Genomic DNA, 12784 nt, shown 5'->3' with positions numbered 1-12784 from the left:
CCCACAAAATAAAGAAGGCCATCTTCAAGGCGATATTGAGAATGTAAATGCCGAAAAGGCAAGTCATCAGCAAGTGATGCAGGATTCTCAAACCCATCTCGAAGCCTTCGAATCCACGGCTCAATCTTTTGAGCCTCGCGAACCTCATCCAGAGAAGGTAGATCTTGCTCTACGCCCTGTGGACACTGAACGTCAAGGACAGCAACCGCCGACGGCACAGAATCCTCATCTAGAAAATCCACAGATGCTAGAACAACAGGTTCATCAGAAACATGAGAAGTGAGTGGAGAAGGAAGAGGAGCTCGAGAAAGGGCATCAGCATCAGCCATAGAACTCCCTGGGCGATGAACAACATCGAAATCATATATCTGAAGCTTCAAAGCCCATCGAGCCGTACGACCAACCAGGTTCTTCCGCTTCAATAATGAAGTAACAGCAGCATGGTCACCTTCAAGTAACGTCCGAGAACCATGTAGATAGGCATGAAGTTTCTCGAAACCCCAGACTGCTGCTAAACACTCCTTCTCCGTCGTGGAGTAGTTCATCTCTGCTGGTTGTAATGTACGGCTTATGTATGCAATGGGATGGCGCTGACCAGGCACACTCGAGCTCTCTTGCATCAACACACCTCCAAGACCAATGTCAGAAGCATCCACGCGCAAAATAAAAGGTCGAGTGTAGTCAGGATATGCCAAAACCGGAGGAGTCGTCAATAGCTCTTTGAGATTCACGAATGCCCGCTCACAATCGGGAGACCAGATGAAAGATGACGTTGATGACTTCAGCAACGCTCGCAATGGTAAAGTGCGATCGGAAAGATGATCCACAAAACGACCGAGATACTGCACCTTACCCAAAAAGCGCTGCACATCATTCACACACTTCGGAGTAGGGAACTTTAGAACAGCCACAAGTTTGTCAGGATCAACTTGCAAACCCTCACGAGAAATACGGTACCCAAGATAAGTTGTGTCCTTGGACCCAAACACGCACTTCGACCGCTTCAGCTTTAAACCAACGTCGCGTAGCCGATCCAACACTTTACAAACATCACGAACATGCTCCTCCCACGTCCCCTCCGAGTGGATCAAGACATCATCAATGAAGTCAGCCGTCACCTCTGGCATATCGCAAAGAACCTCGTCCATCATTCGCTGAAAAGTTGCTGGAGCATTGTTCAAACCAAACGGCATCACCAAAAACTCGTACAAACCAAATGGTGTACGAAAAGCAGTCTTAGGAATATCGTCTTCAGCCATCGGTACTTGCCAATACCCAGAAGCAAGATCTAGCTTGGTGAACCAACGACTTCGCCCCAGACGATCCAAGAGATCAGCAGTGTGAGGAAGAGGGTACACGTCCGGGATCGTCACTTCATTTAACGGACGATAGTCGATGCAGAAACGAATACTCCCATCAGGCTTCGTCACAAGATGAGGTTCACATGCCCAAGGACTCCGCGACTTCCGAATAACACCCTTCTCCAACATCTCCTTAACGTTTGCACGTAAAATCTTGATCTCCTTGGGTGACCGACGACGAACAGGAACCTTGATTGGACGAGCATCCCCGGTTGGAATGGGATGACGTGTGGCAATCTTGGCCCCAGACGATAGGTCAAATTCAAAGAGATCAGAATACTCCTTCATGAGCCGATCAACAGCTGCAACACAAAGATCATCGGAGGGATCGGAAAAGGGAAGAGCAGAACAAGATGGAAACACAAGAGGAAATAATGGGGGAACAAAAGTAATGGAAGCAAAGGTAGAAGTAGAGGGACGAAGAGGTACAGAAGTGAGAGGAATGGATGAAACATAAGGAAGTATGAGACAAGGGGGAAAAGCCTCAAAGTCACACTTGGCATGATTGTGCTGCAACCAATCCATACCAAGAATGAGGTCAAAAGCTTGACTCGGCACCACCCGCAACGACTGCAACTCAAGCTCGAGATCGCCCACACGCACAACCAGGTCCGCCTCATCTCGTGCACATGCATGTGTACGGCCGTTGCCATAAAGAATGAAAACTGGATCTGCCGCACGACGCAAGTGTAGACGACAACGTGTGGCAACAGGTCGAGCAATAGAAGATAAACTCGAACCTGTATCAACCAACACGGAGAGAAGAATAGGAGACCTCTTGTTATAAAAACGAGCTTGGAAAGTAAACACTGGATGAACCGGTGCCGAGTGAACCCCTTGATGATACTCCCGAAAGAAAGATGGAAGGGTCACTAACTTATTCGTGCAAGGTCCCTCCATTACTCGCGCGACTCCTCGTTTCCCGAATGCACCTCGGTATCCAAACCTTCCACCGCAGCAGCACCAACGGGACGTTGCTGACGCCAAGGTCTCCACCCAGGAAATGGAGGTCGCCAATCCGGAAAGCGCCGACAACGCCGATAAGTATGACCAACTTCATCACACGCCCAGCAACGAATGTCACGGCCACGACCACGTCCTCGCCCTTGTCCTTGGACTCGAGTAGCAGCAGCATCAACCTCCATGGGAACAGGACCATCACTCATAGGAAGTGGAGCTGAAGGACGTGTAGCAAGAAGTGGAAGAGGCGACGTCGCATAACGTTGTGCCAAGCGAAGAGCATCGTCAAGAGTGGCAGGAGCAAGTGCATGCACAAGTCCGACAAGATCTTGACGAAGTGCTGGCCACAGCATTCCTAGCTTGATCCGCTCCGACATATTTGGCTCCGCACGAAGCAAAAGACTTCGGAAATGAACGCCAAATTGCATCACCGACTCAGATGGCCCTTGGTGAAGACGATGCAATTGTTGGAAGGCATCATCACAATCGTCGGCGTGTCCGAAGGCGCGTTTGAAGACGTCCGGAAGAACACTCCAATCGCCACGAGTAGCTGCGCTCAATCCATTGTACCACTGCAATGCCGTCCCTTGAAGACATGTGGGGAACTCACGCAAACGCCGAGCATCATCCCAAGAATGATATGTGGCAATCACCGTGAAGTGATCGAACCAATGGTACACATCATCCCCAGGATTCCCACGAAAGAACTCCGGCCGAACGCGAGGATTGGCACCAAAAGCAGGAGGAGTTGTACCATGTGCCGTGAACGCCGCCATCAACTGAGTTTGGTTGTTCAATTGCAGGCGCATAGCATCAAGCAATTGAACCAACTGCTGCTCTAGAGTCAAAGGAGGAGATTGCGGATCGGCCATGAAAATGAATGAGAAAGAAAGAGCAAAAGAAGAGAAATGACAAAAAGCTAGAAAGAAATGGTAGATCTAGACAATGCAAAAAGCTAAATCTAAACCAAAATCCTGAAAGGAAAGAACAAAAGAAAGGAAATGGAAAAAGCTAGATCTAGACAATGCAAAAGCTAGATCTAAACCGAAATCCCAAATCCAAGCACTCCCCAGGGACAATCAAAGGTGCCCCTCACCTCCACCAATGTGAGTGCATGGAATATGGAAAGGGAATACAGAAATGTGCATATCAATTAACCCAAAAACCCTAGCTTATATACAGGAGCGAGTGGTCCGGATTGAAACCAATCCGACGGCTACCAAAATCCACTACGCTAATATTAGTATACGGCATCGTAGCTGTACACTTGGCCCTCACATAACCAAATTTTTATCCTTTAGACTTTTATAATATTAATTTATTGCATATATATATATTTATTATGCAAAGTAACTTTTATCACAAATAATAAATTCATCCAAACAATAAACATTAGGACAATATAACATAGTATATGCTATCTTTAAAATGATATAACTATTTATGTTTTTAAGTTATTATAAATAAATTATATTATTGTATTGTTATAGATGCAATATAAATTTATTTGGAAAAAAAAGTTTGAAAATAATTATCAAATTTATTATTAACACAACAGTAAGTCCACGTTTATCTTTAATCCTATCTGTAAAATAATATAAATACTAGTAAAATTATATTCCGGGATTGGGCTTTTTGGGCGGGTGTGCGCTGTGTGAGAGAATCCCGCGCCAGGGTACGCAAGATCGGCGCTATTCCTTGGCCGCACATCGCAATCCGAGCTCCGGCGGGCTGCCGCGAGCTGATTCATCTCCGCGATCGCTGCCCGCCCCTTTAAATGCGGCTTCTTGCGTGCTGCTCAAGCAACGCAATTTAGATGCGCTGGGAGGCAGTGGCGTCTGCGGCGGCGCCGAGACGACGCCCGGGGGCAGCGGCGGCGGTGAGGCGGTGAGGCGGCGATGGGCGCTGGAGTTCTAGGTCTTGGTGCGCAATTGCTGGTGGGCTAGGTCATATGGCACAGACTGCTGCGGGAGGCAATGGATCGGGGGAAAGATCCGTGAAATGCTCGTACAGGAGGGTCACCATGCTGATTTGCACCGTGAATTTGATCGCGGTGCTCTATGTTCTTCACAGCTTGCTAGGTCCCCGCTACTTGAGCTCCTCGTTAGCTAGCGTTGCTCGTGGTGGTCACGGTAAGCTTGCCTCTTTCTTTCCTTCGTTTTCGTCTTCTTTTCCTCTCTCGTTCGTTCTTCCTTCTTTCCTTCTTTCGTTCTTCCTTTTTTTCTTTCTTTCGTATGAGAAAAATTCAGCTCTAGGAAAATGTGCCTGGCCAAAGGAAGAACTTGTCAAGCGGGGACGTCTCTCCTTCTTTCTCGCTTTGACAAAAAACTATTTTTTTCTTTGAACCTTACTCGATTTCATTCCAGCGACTAAGTACTCCGAGGAGGAGCTCCAGAAAATACGAGAGTCGCTGGAGGCCCGGAAAGCAGTGGAGCCTCACGAACTTATGAGACGGGTTTGTTCTTTCTTTTCTCTCTTTAGATCGCAAGAACAAAGTGAGCTAAAACAACAAATGGTGTTGCGAATCCAGGTGAAGGAGATTCAAGACGAGGCCGATTCCGATGTGTCCAGGACCAAAGAAATCGGCAATGCCCGGCAGAGAGCCGCAGACGTGCTCGCGCAGCGTCTCAAGGAGCTCAAGGAAGTGAACAACCAGATAAATCAGCAAGGTAACCTCTGATTCCTTTCGTGACTGTCAAAAAAAATCTCAAGGCTTCCCTTCCAAGCAGCGCTCGAGGAGTGGCGGAAGAAGAGGCTTGAAGGCGTCAAGAAACGCAAAGAAAAGGTGTAAAAATCACACACACAGTCACACGAGAGAAGGCATCCTTTATTATTCGTATATAAAAGGTTTTCAAATTCGATTTCCCGGGAAGGGAGGAGCCCTAGAAAAAGAGCAAAGGTTTTTTAGGGTTTGTGGAGCGCGATGGATCCAATTAGCTTGAAGCGAAGGAGGCGACGGGGAAAGAGAGGGGGTAAGCGCAGCCGAAGCATCAATTATAACCATGGGAGGTCGTTCGCACCATCGAATTCGCCCCCTGAGGGCGACGCTCATCCCTTTGCTCGATTCGGCCCACAGGTAAGAACAGCTGATTGCTCAGTCCCCCATGGCGGCAATTGGAGTGGAATGAGTGGAATCGGAGGCGGCGCGGGCGCGATGGACGAGCCCTACGTCCCTGAATTTGTCGTGGCCCCGCCTGTCGGTGCGATCGATGCTCCGCGGTTCACCTCTCCAATTCCGACTAGTTTATTGAGATTTGGCGACGCCGGTGGTGGCGGCGGAGGGGGGAAAGGGTTGCTTGCGTCGCAAAAGCAACCCCCCTTTTTCAGCCTGGATGATCTGCCCGAGTTTGTCTTCCCTACATACGCTTTCTAATCACCATAAAAAATCTAAGCCTCAAATTAAACATGGCACAAACATGACAAACCCGATGTCATTAGCTCTCGTTTGCCACGAAAGGCCAGAAATTCTGACAAAAATATGTTTACAAATGTCATTATCTCTCCAAGTCTTTGTTTGTCATAAAAGGCCAGAATTAATAATATGTATACACAGAGGACCAGCTTCTTGAACGAAACTGGATCCAACCTCAATGTCGAACTGCTTGGGGTTGTCACCAAAAAGGATTTTGCTGTCACCACTCGAGTTTGCAGCTCTTCACTACACAGGTCTTCTCCTTTCATCCCAAGTAACAAGCCAGTGCTAGAGTTTAAAGCATGATCTATATTCCATCACATGGGAACTCTCATATGATTGGAAAAACAGGATTATAGAACAAGGTTGTGGGGAATGGTTGTTCGGTACAATTATTTGAGATAACAATCTATATGCATTGTGGTGTCTTAACTTGGACGATGACAGCTTATGACAGCATATAACTGATGAATGTTATAACTGTGATAATGCTTGCACAAGACCTCCTCAATCAAACATATGCTTACCTTTTGTTTACGGTTCTAAACACCGAATTATATCTGCGGATCTTATGGGATCTAGAACAACATTTACAGATATAATTGATCAGACTCTTTCACGTTGGGGGCTCTGATGTAAGTAGCAGCGCCTGGATCTCGTCCAGCGTCTTCCCCCGCGTCTCAAATATCATCTGGCTCACGAAAACGGCCGCCACAACGCAAACCATGGCGAAGAACGCGTAGAGGGCCGCTGCGCCGTATTTGTGAAGCAGCTGTAGGAAGGTGAGGCCAACCACAAAGTTGACAATCTGTGGCATCAAAGAGAAACAAAGCTTCTTCTCAGTGACAGTCTCGGCCGAGAAAATCCCATTGCGCTTACCCAGTGGATACACATTGCTATTGACATGGCCTTGGCTCTGATACCATCCGCAAAGAGCTCGGGTAACAAGAGGCCTGGAACCGGCCCGGCTCCCAGCGCGAACATCATCACGTACCTGCATTTTTTTTCCCTCACAAGACAAGGTAGTGAGAAATAAAGAAACGTTTGCTTACGTTAGAGTCGAAAAGACGGCGAGACTGCCCTGAATTGGTGCTAGCAGCGGGAATGCAGCTGCTGACGCTTGAATCGCCATGGCTACAGCCTGCAACATCAAGAAAAAGAAGGAGATATACAGTTGGAAGGTTTTTAAACTTCTATACCATGCCAGAGAAGCTAAAGATCAAAAGCGGTCTCCTGCCTTGCCTGTCCATGAGGTACGTTGCCAGTAAAGATGCTACATAAACGGCATAAGCAGGCTCAGATCTTTCGACCACCTCGAATATGGAGAGACGTACCGAAAAGATTTGCTATTCCAACACATATGCTCGCGTAGACGTCCGAAGTGATTCCCGCCTGCCTGAAAACCGTGGACGAAAAGTAGAACACAGCGTTGATTCCTGCGAGCTGTTGGAACGCAAAAAGTGCAGCTCCAATCAGGACAACTGCAGAGTGAAGTTTTGGAAACAAGTGTTGCATAAAAAAAGAGCTGTATGCGTACCTCTAGAATACTGCCGATCGAATAAATCACACCATGAACGTCTTCGCCCGGCTTCAAGCTGCTCTTTTACCAGAAGATCGAACATCGCTTCTTTGACGTGCATGGGGCCCCAGAGTCGTTCCAGCGACATCTCGGCTTTCCCATATTGCTTCCTCTGTAGCACAGCATCATTCGGAAAAGTGGGAAAGGAAAAATAAAAAACAAAAGAGAGTCTACCTTGAAAAGCCAGCGAGGGCTCTCAGCACAAAACTGCATTGCTACCGCAAGTAAGACAGCAGGTCCTGTTGATATCCAAAAGCAAACCCTCCACCTGCAATTTCTTAACTTGACAATCGAAACACATTCAAGTGATTGAAGTTCACCAGCCGATGATGGAAGAGGAGGGAAATCCAGCTACAAGTGCTCCAAGGATCCCACAGCATCCAGCAACTTGGAGCAAGCTTCCATACGCACCCCTCACAGCCGTCGGAGAAATCTGAAAGAAAGAAAAGGATGGAACTAACTATGACAAAACTCTTGGGTATGGCTATCTTACCTCAGAAACATAGAGAGAAGCGAGTGGTCCACTGAGTCCCAATCCCACGCCCACGAGAAATCGGCCATAGAGCATCATCTTGAGAGACATAGAAGACGCACTACATTGATCGCAAGGCATGAGAAAACAAAGAGGGAATAAATAAAACCAAGAGAAACATACATACCACAAAATGGCTCCGGCGATCATAGGAACGCTGCTCAGCTGAAACGCGCGGCGCCGCCCGACGCCATCCGCGATGAGGCCACTCGCTGCGCATCCTACAAACGCGCCTCCAAGGAGCAGACTCACCAGCAGCCCTGCGCCCCGGTCTCATCACCAAGAACTCTAAATTTTTCAGAGCACAGCACCTTGGGCTATGGCGCTTCCGCCAAATCCGAGGTCCTGAGCGATGTACTGGAGTGGCACATTCACAACTCTGGAACGAAGAAAAGTTATTCGCAAGGGAAGAAAATTCAAAGAAAAGTACCCGATGTGGTAGCCAAACAGGACGGATGCGATCGTGGCCACAGCGACGTGAGGAAGCGAGAGATCCCAAGGCGGATCGGAGCGATGTGATGGAAATGTCACTGGAGGATCGCCTGCCTCTGCCACAGAAAGAAAACATCCATGAATTCGGCCAAGAACACGCAGAGAAGATCAAGAACACGGGAGCTATGCATTACAAAGAAACCTGGAGCTGATCGCTGCTGGTCCTCCCGTGCCGATGGCGTCGCCAGTAGGCGGATGTATCGAGAAGTCTCCCCGATCTTGAGCTTCACGACGGGATTAGAGATGTTCCTCTCCTCCTCCTTGGCGAGCACGAGCAGTCCACTGGTGTTCTTGAGAGAATCGACCAAACCCTGGCTGCCGCTGCTGCTCCTCGGACGATCTCCCCTTGATTCTTGGAAGGTCGTGCTGCTCCCGGGGAAATTCTCGTTGCTGCCGCCGCCGCTTCGACAGATCAGCTCCACCGATCGCGGCGCTGCTCTGGACGATGCCGATCTTGCTGTTGTCACAATCGTCGAGGAGCCGCGCGCTGGCGATCTAGATCTGGAGGCTCTTCCTCCTCCATATTCCCCTAGATGACCTATATTTCCTGTTCTCGGAGCCTGGAAGCGAACGGGGAGAGCCACGAAATCCAACCGCCTGCCCGGGCGCCTGGCTCGCACCACGGATTTACACTTGCAGCTTGACGATTTCGTGCGAGTCCAGAAGAATCCTTGCTGTGACCTGTGGCAGATCGTCGCCTCGGGCGCCTCGAGCGCCTGCGAAAGCCCTAGAGCGCCGCTCCTGGCGTGTGGAAGAATCGGGCGCCTACAAATGAGACCAGCGGATGGGTGCCCTGGGAGAGAATTGGAAGAATGCGTCGCCTTGGATCGGTCACCAGGAGATGGATCCGTAGTCATAATCGGTGCTTGGAAGCCAGCATTTCGATCGATGCTGTGAATACGAGAAGACGCTGTTCTTCCTTTTATAAGAACTAGACAGAGAAGAAGAAGCGGGAAGCTCAAAAGTCGCGGGACAAAAACAACCAATCTTCGATTATGACCTATAAAATTCCGATCCAGAATTACAGGACTAAATGGGAGCCATTTCTGCTATAGACTTTTATATAATTTTGCATATATTTAAAATATAAATAAAAATAACTATATGTGTGTGTGTGTGTTTATATTTATATATATATATATATATATATATATATTTATATATATATATATATATATATATATATATATATATATATATAGTTAATTATAGTACTATAGCATGTGGGCTGTATATTTGGGATTAAATCTGATTCATTCATTCTTTGAAACCCCAATTATTAATATACTTATTTCCATATCTTAAACACTCACAATAGTAAATAAATAGTTTTGCTCAAATCATTTTTATTTTATTTTCTTTTTCAAGTGCTTCAGTTTATATTAATTGAAGAATACAATGTAATTACTGTTGAATAATTTGATGTATTATTCTAAATATATTTCTCATATAGATGTTAAGTGAATAAAAAATAATTATTATTATAAGAAATGTTCAAATGTATATTTTATGGTAATTAATATAAATCCTAAATTTCTAAACTTTATTACAAACTCATAAAGTATCAGAAATTAATACATCATCACCATTGTAATATTTCATTCCTAGCTACTTATTCTTTCTCCTCTCACCTGAAATACTTATTCATGCTTGTATCATTACAAAGTGCCATAAAGTGTTATATAGTATATTACCTGACACTATCCAAAGAAAATGTCACATTAGCACACTAAATCAATGGGAAGTGAGCTATAATGACCCTTTATTATCAATGTTGTTACTCAATAGAGTTGAAAAAAATCAAAACTAACTTAAGATTTTGAAAAAGCAAATCACAATCAAAGCATTTGGACAAAGGAATAAGTGGGCCATCTCCAAATTAACGCATTGCTCTTATGAGATATGCACATTTGACTTATGAATCTACCATTAGGAGTTACATTTAGCTATTGTTATATCTATTAGAAGTTAATTCAGCCTTAAACTACATAGCTAAACTATGTATTACAATATGACATCACTATAACAAATTTTATTGACATGTTTTGCAAATGGTAAATAGTCTAGTCAAGAACTAGTTTACTACAATAGCTTTTTCAAGTATAAACTACAAATAATTCAAAGTTTTTTACTAAGAATTGTATTAAATACTAACAATAGCAATTACCTTAAAGCATCTCTGCACATTATAAGACACTTTTTTCTATGATAACCCAAAGAATCACATGTATACTAGGTTTTTTCTTTTTGTTTTCTTAGTGCTATAACACCAACCACTAGTCTATTGCATAGCTCTCCATCTAGTGGTTTATATTCTCCATCTAGTGGAGGTAAGAGTTGTTGTTTTTCTAGAAAATTGAGTGAGACAAGAAGAGCAAGACAGGAGAACAAAAAGATATTAGTCTTATAAGTTTTTAGTTTCTATTTGTATTTTAAAGAATTTTTTTTTAGGGTTTTTTTTGTATAGAGCTGTGTTGCATGCAGCTTGGGCCAATTTGTCCATAGTCTAAGTCTAGTTTCAGTTAAAGCTTGTCAACACTTTAGTCAACTTAGATGAGGCTGGTCAGGACCATTGGTTTGTAAACTTGGTCCAAGCTTGTCAACTAACTAATCAACTTTGAACATATAATATTTGTAAAGTAGTGAGTCCTAGATGTGAGAAAATGTTACCTATAAAAATTTGGAGGACAATTTAGACCTAACCTTAGGAATGTCTACATAATGAAAAAAGTTGTAAGGAAAGGCTTTAGGTCCAAGAATGTATCTTTCACACTTTAAAACAATTAGACTTTGTTTATATAGTTTTAAACTTATTTCACTCTGCTCCACTATACTTGATGTTGCCATTTTTCTTTGTTAGCAACCATGAGAGTAGCTATTATACATAAGTAATCACAAAGAGAAAAAAATAAGTTTTAAGCTTATAGCTTTACCATGAGTTGTTACCACCACTGAAAGAGTGAGTGGCCTTCAGCAACTTTCACTTGCAACTATAGTTAAAATGAACACAATTGAGAAAGAAAGCCAAAGAGATAGTATTTAAAAATGCAACCTTGACATCCAAATGTTTTGCTCAAAGTGTTTATATTAATTTATCTTTCAATACTATAAGATTTAGCCACTTCACCTCCATATTCACCACAAACTAAAGTTCTATAGACTTATGCTATCAGGAGATGATATAAAAGATTTACATTATAACTTTATTTATGTTTTTGTCCTTGAACATGAGCAATAACAATATCAACTTTTATCAAAGTACTTTAGAATTTAAGTTAAAGCACATGTGGCTACAAGAGGGAAAAGTGTATTATGTTATCATTAAGGGTTGCTAAAGCAAATATATGCAGAAGCACTACAAAATTTTAATAAAACATTTGCCACAATATATAATATGCTCAATTTAATCAACTCTAATATATTCAACTTTGTATGAAGCATGAGACTCCAAAAACAAACATTAAATTGTATAAAAGACAAATAACCCTGATGCAATTGTTAAAAAATATTATTAGTGTTTTCAACACACTTAAATGCATGTTTTAAAACACTTGAAAGAATGCTTTAATCCCCACTAAGCTATTACATTTTAATCATTGTATATTACTTTTGTGATCACCACTTATTATTCTTAAAATAGTATTTGGTGTTTGCATGAGTTTTTTATTTGTCTTTAAAAGGGATAGCATTGCAATGGCATATATATATATATATATATATATATATATATATATATAGGATTTGAAACCATTGTCATCAAGAAAAAGAGAAATAAAAGAAAAGAAGAATAATAAAGCTTTAGATAATGTAGAAACTAGATCTAAAGAAAAAGCACAAGTTTAAACACTCTTTGGGGACAATTAATGCTACTTGTATCTCCACCAATGTGAAAGCTACAGAAATTTGCATTTTCATATCATATATGTAGAAATTATATTGCTAAGGAAGAAGTTGGATTTTGCTCTATAATTGATAGAAAGCTGGGAGCTTAACTAAATTGGAAATTTTTTGATTACTGCAAAGGATAATACTCCTTTAGAACTCTAGTTCCAATCAAAGAAATAATATAATAGTGGAAAATTGAAATTATGGTTATGGGCCCATCTCACCTTAGGCCACCTTTGGCTCAAACTATGTTTATGTGATAAATGGAAAACTTTTCAGTGCGTTCTATGGCATTCTAGGTTACAATGGATTTGAGTGCTATCTTACTTCTTTCAATTAGAAATCTAGCCATTTGGAAGAAAAAGAACTCATTCCATTGTTTTCTATCATTTGTATTTCTAAGTTTATAAGAGAGCTTAATAAAAATGTAAGAGCAAAAGATTTATTGAGTTCAATTATTCATCAAACTACATTTCATCATAGGGTCAAAATATCTCAAGAGTGGGCAAGAAAAGTGAAAAAGTTGGAAAGAACATATCAAATCTTGAGGTATGCCATTGTTT

At 43.1% G+C, this 12784-nt stretch overlaps 2 protein-coding genes across 2 annotated transcripts; one reads left to right on the top strand and one right to left on the bottom strand.

Annotated features, from left to right (window-relative positions):
* The first annotated feature begins 3947 nt into the window (after positions 1–3947).
* On the top strand, positions 3948–5193 carry LOC9654938. The gene is made up of 4 exons (XM_002983496.2): positions 3948–4453; positions 4688–4776; positions 4852–4990; positions 5051–5193. The coding sequence occupies exons 1-4, from the start codon at positions 4273–4275 to the stop codon at positions 5110–5112; spliced, it is 471 nt and encodes a 156-aa protein (XP_002983542.1). The 5' UTR covers positions 3948–4272; the 3' UTR covers positions 5113–5193.
* Positions 5194–6240: 1047 nt separating this feature from the next.
* LOC9655101 (probable plastidic glucose transporter 2) lies at positions 6241–9193 on the bottom strand. Its single transcript, XM_002983404.2, has 13 exons — positions 8479–9193; positions 8275–8392; positions 8156–8223; positions 7972–8104; positions 7806–7905; positions 7633–7745; positions 7487–7580; positions 7271–7424; positions 7068–7214; positions 6933–7006; positions 6786–6874; positions 6613–6727; positions 6241–6541 (listed from the first exon to the last, which is right to left on the bottom strand). Exons 1-13 carry the CDS (start codon positions 9191–9193, stop codon positions 6350–6352), a joined length of 2112 nt encoding a protein of 703 aa, XP_002983450.2. The 3' UTR covers positions 6241–6349.
* Between the last annotated feature and the right edge of the window lie 3591 nt (positions 9194–12784).

Source organism: Selaginella moellendorffii, unplaced genomic scaffold (assembly GCF_000143415.4).
Source record: "Selaginella moellendorffii unplaced genomic scaffold, v1.0 SELMOscaffold_58, whole genome shotgun sequence".
NCBI lineage: Eukaryota > Viridiplantae > Streptophyta > Lycopodiopsida > Selaginellales > Selaginellaceae > Selaginella > Selaginella moellendorffii.
This window is presented reverse-complemented; position numbering and strand designations above follow the sequence as displayed.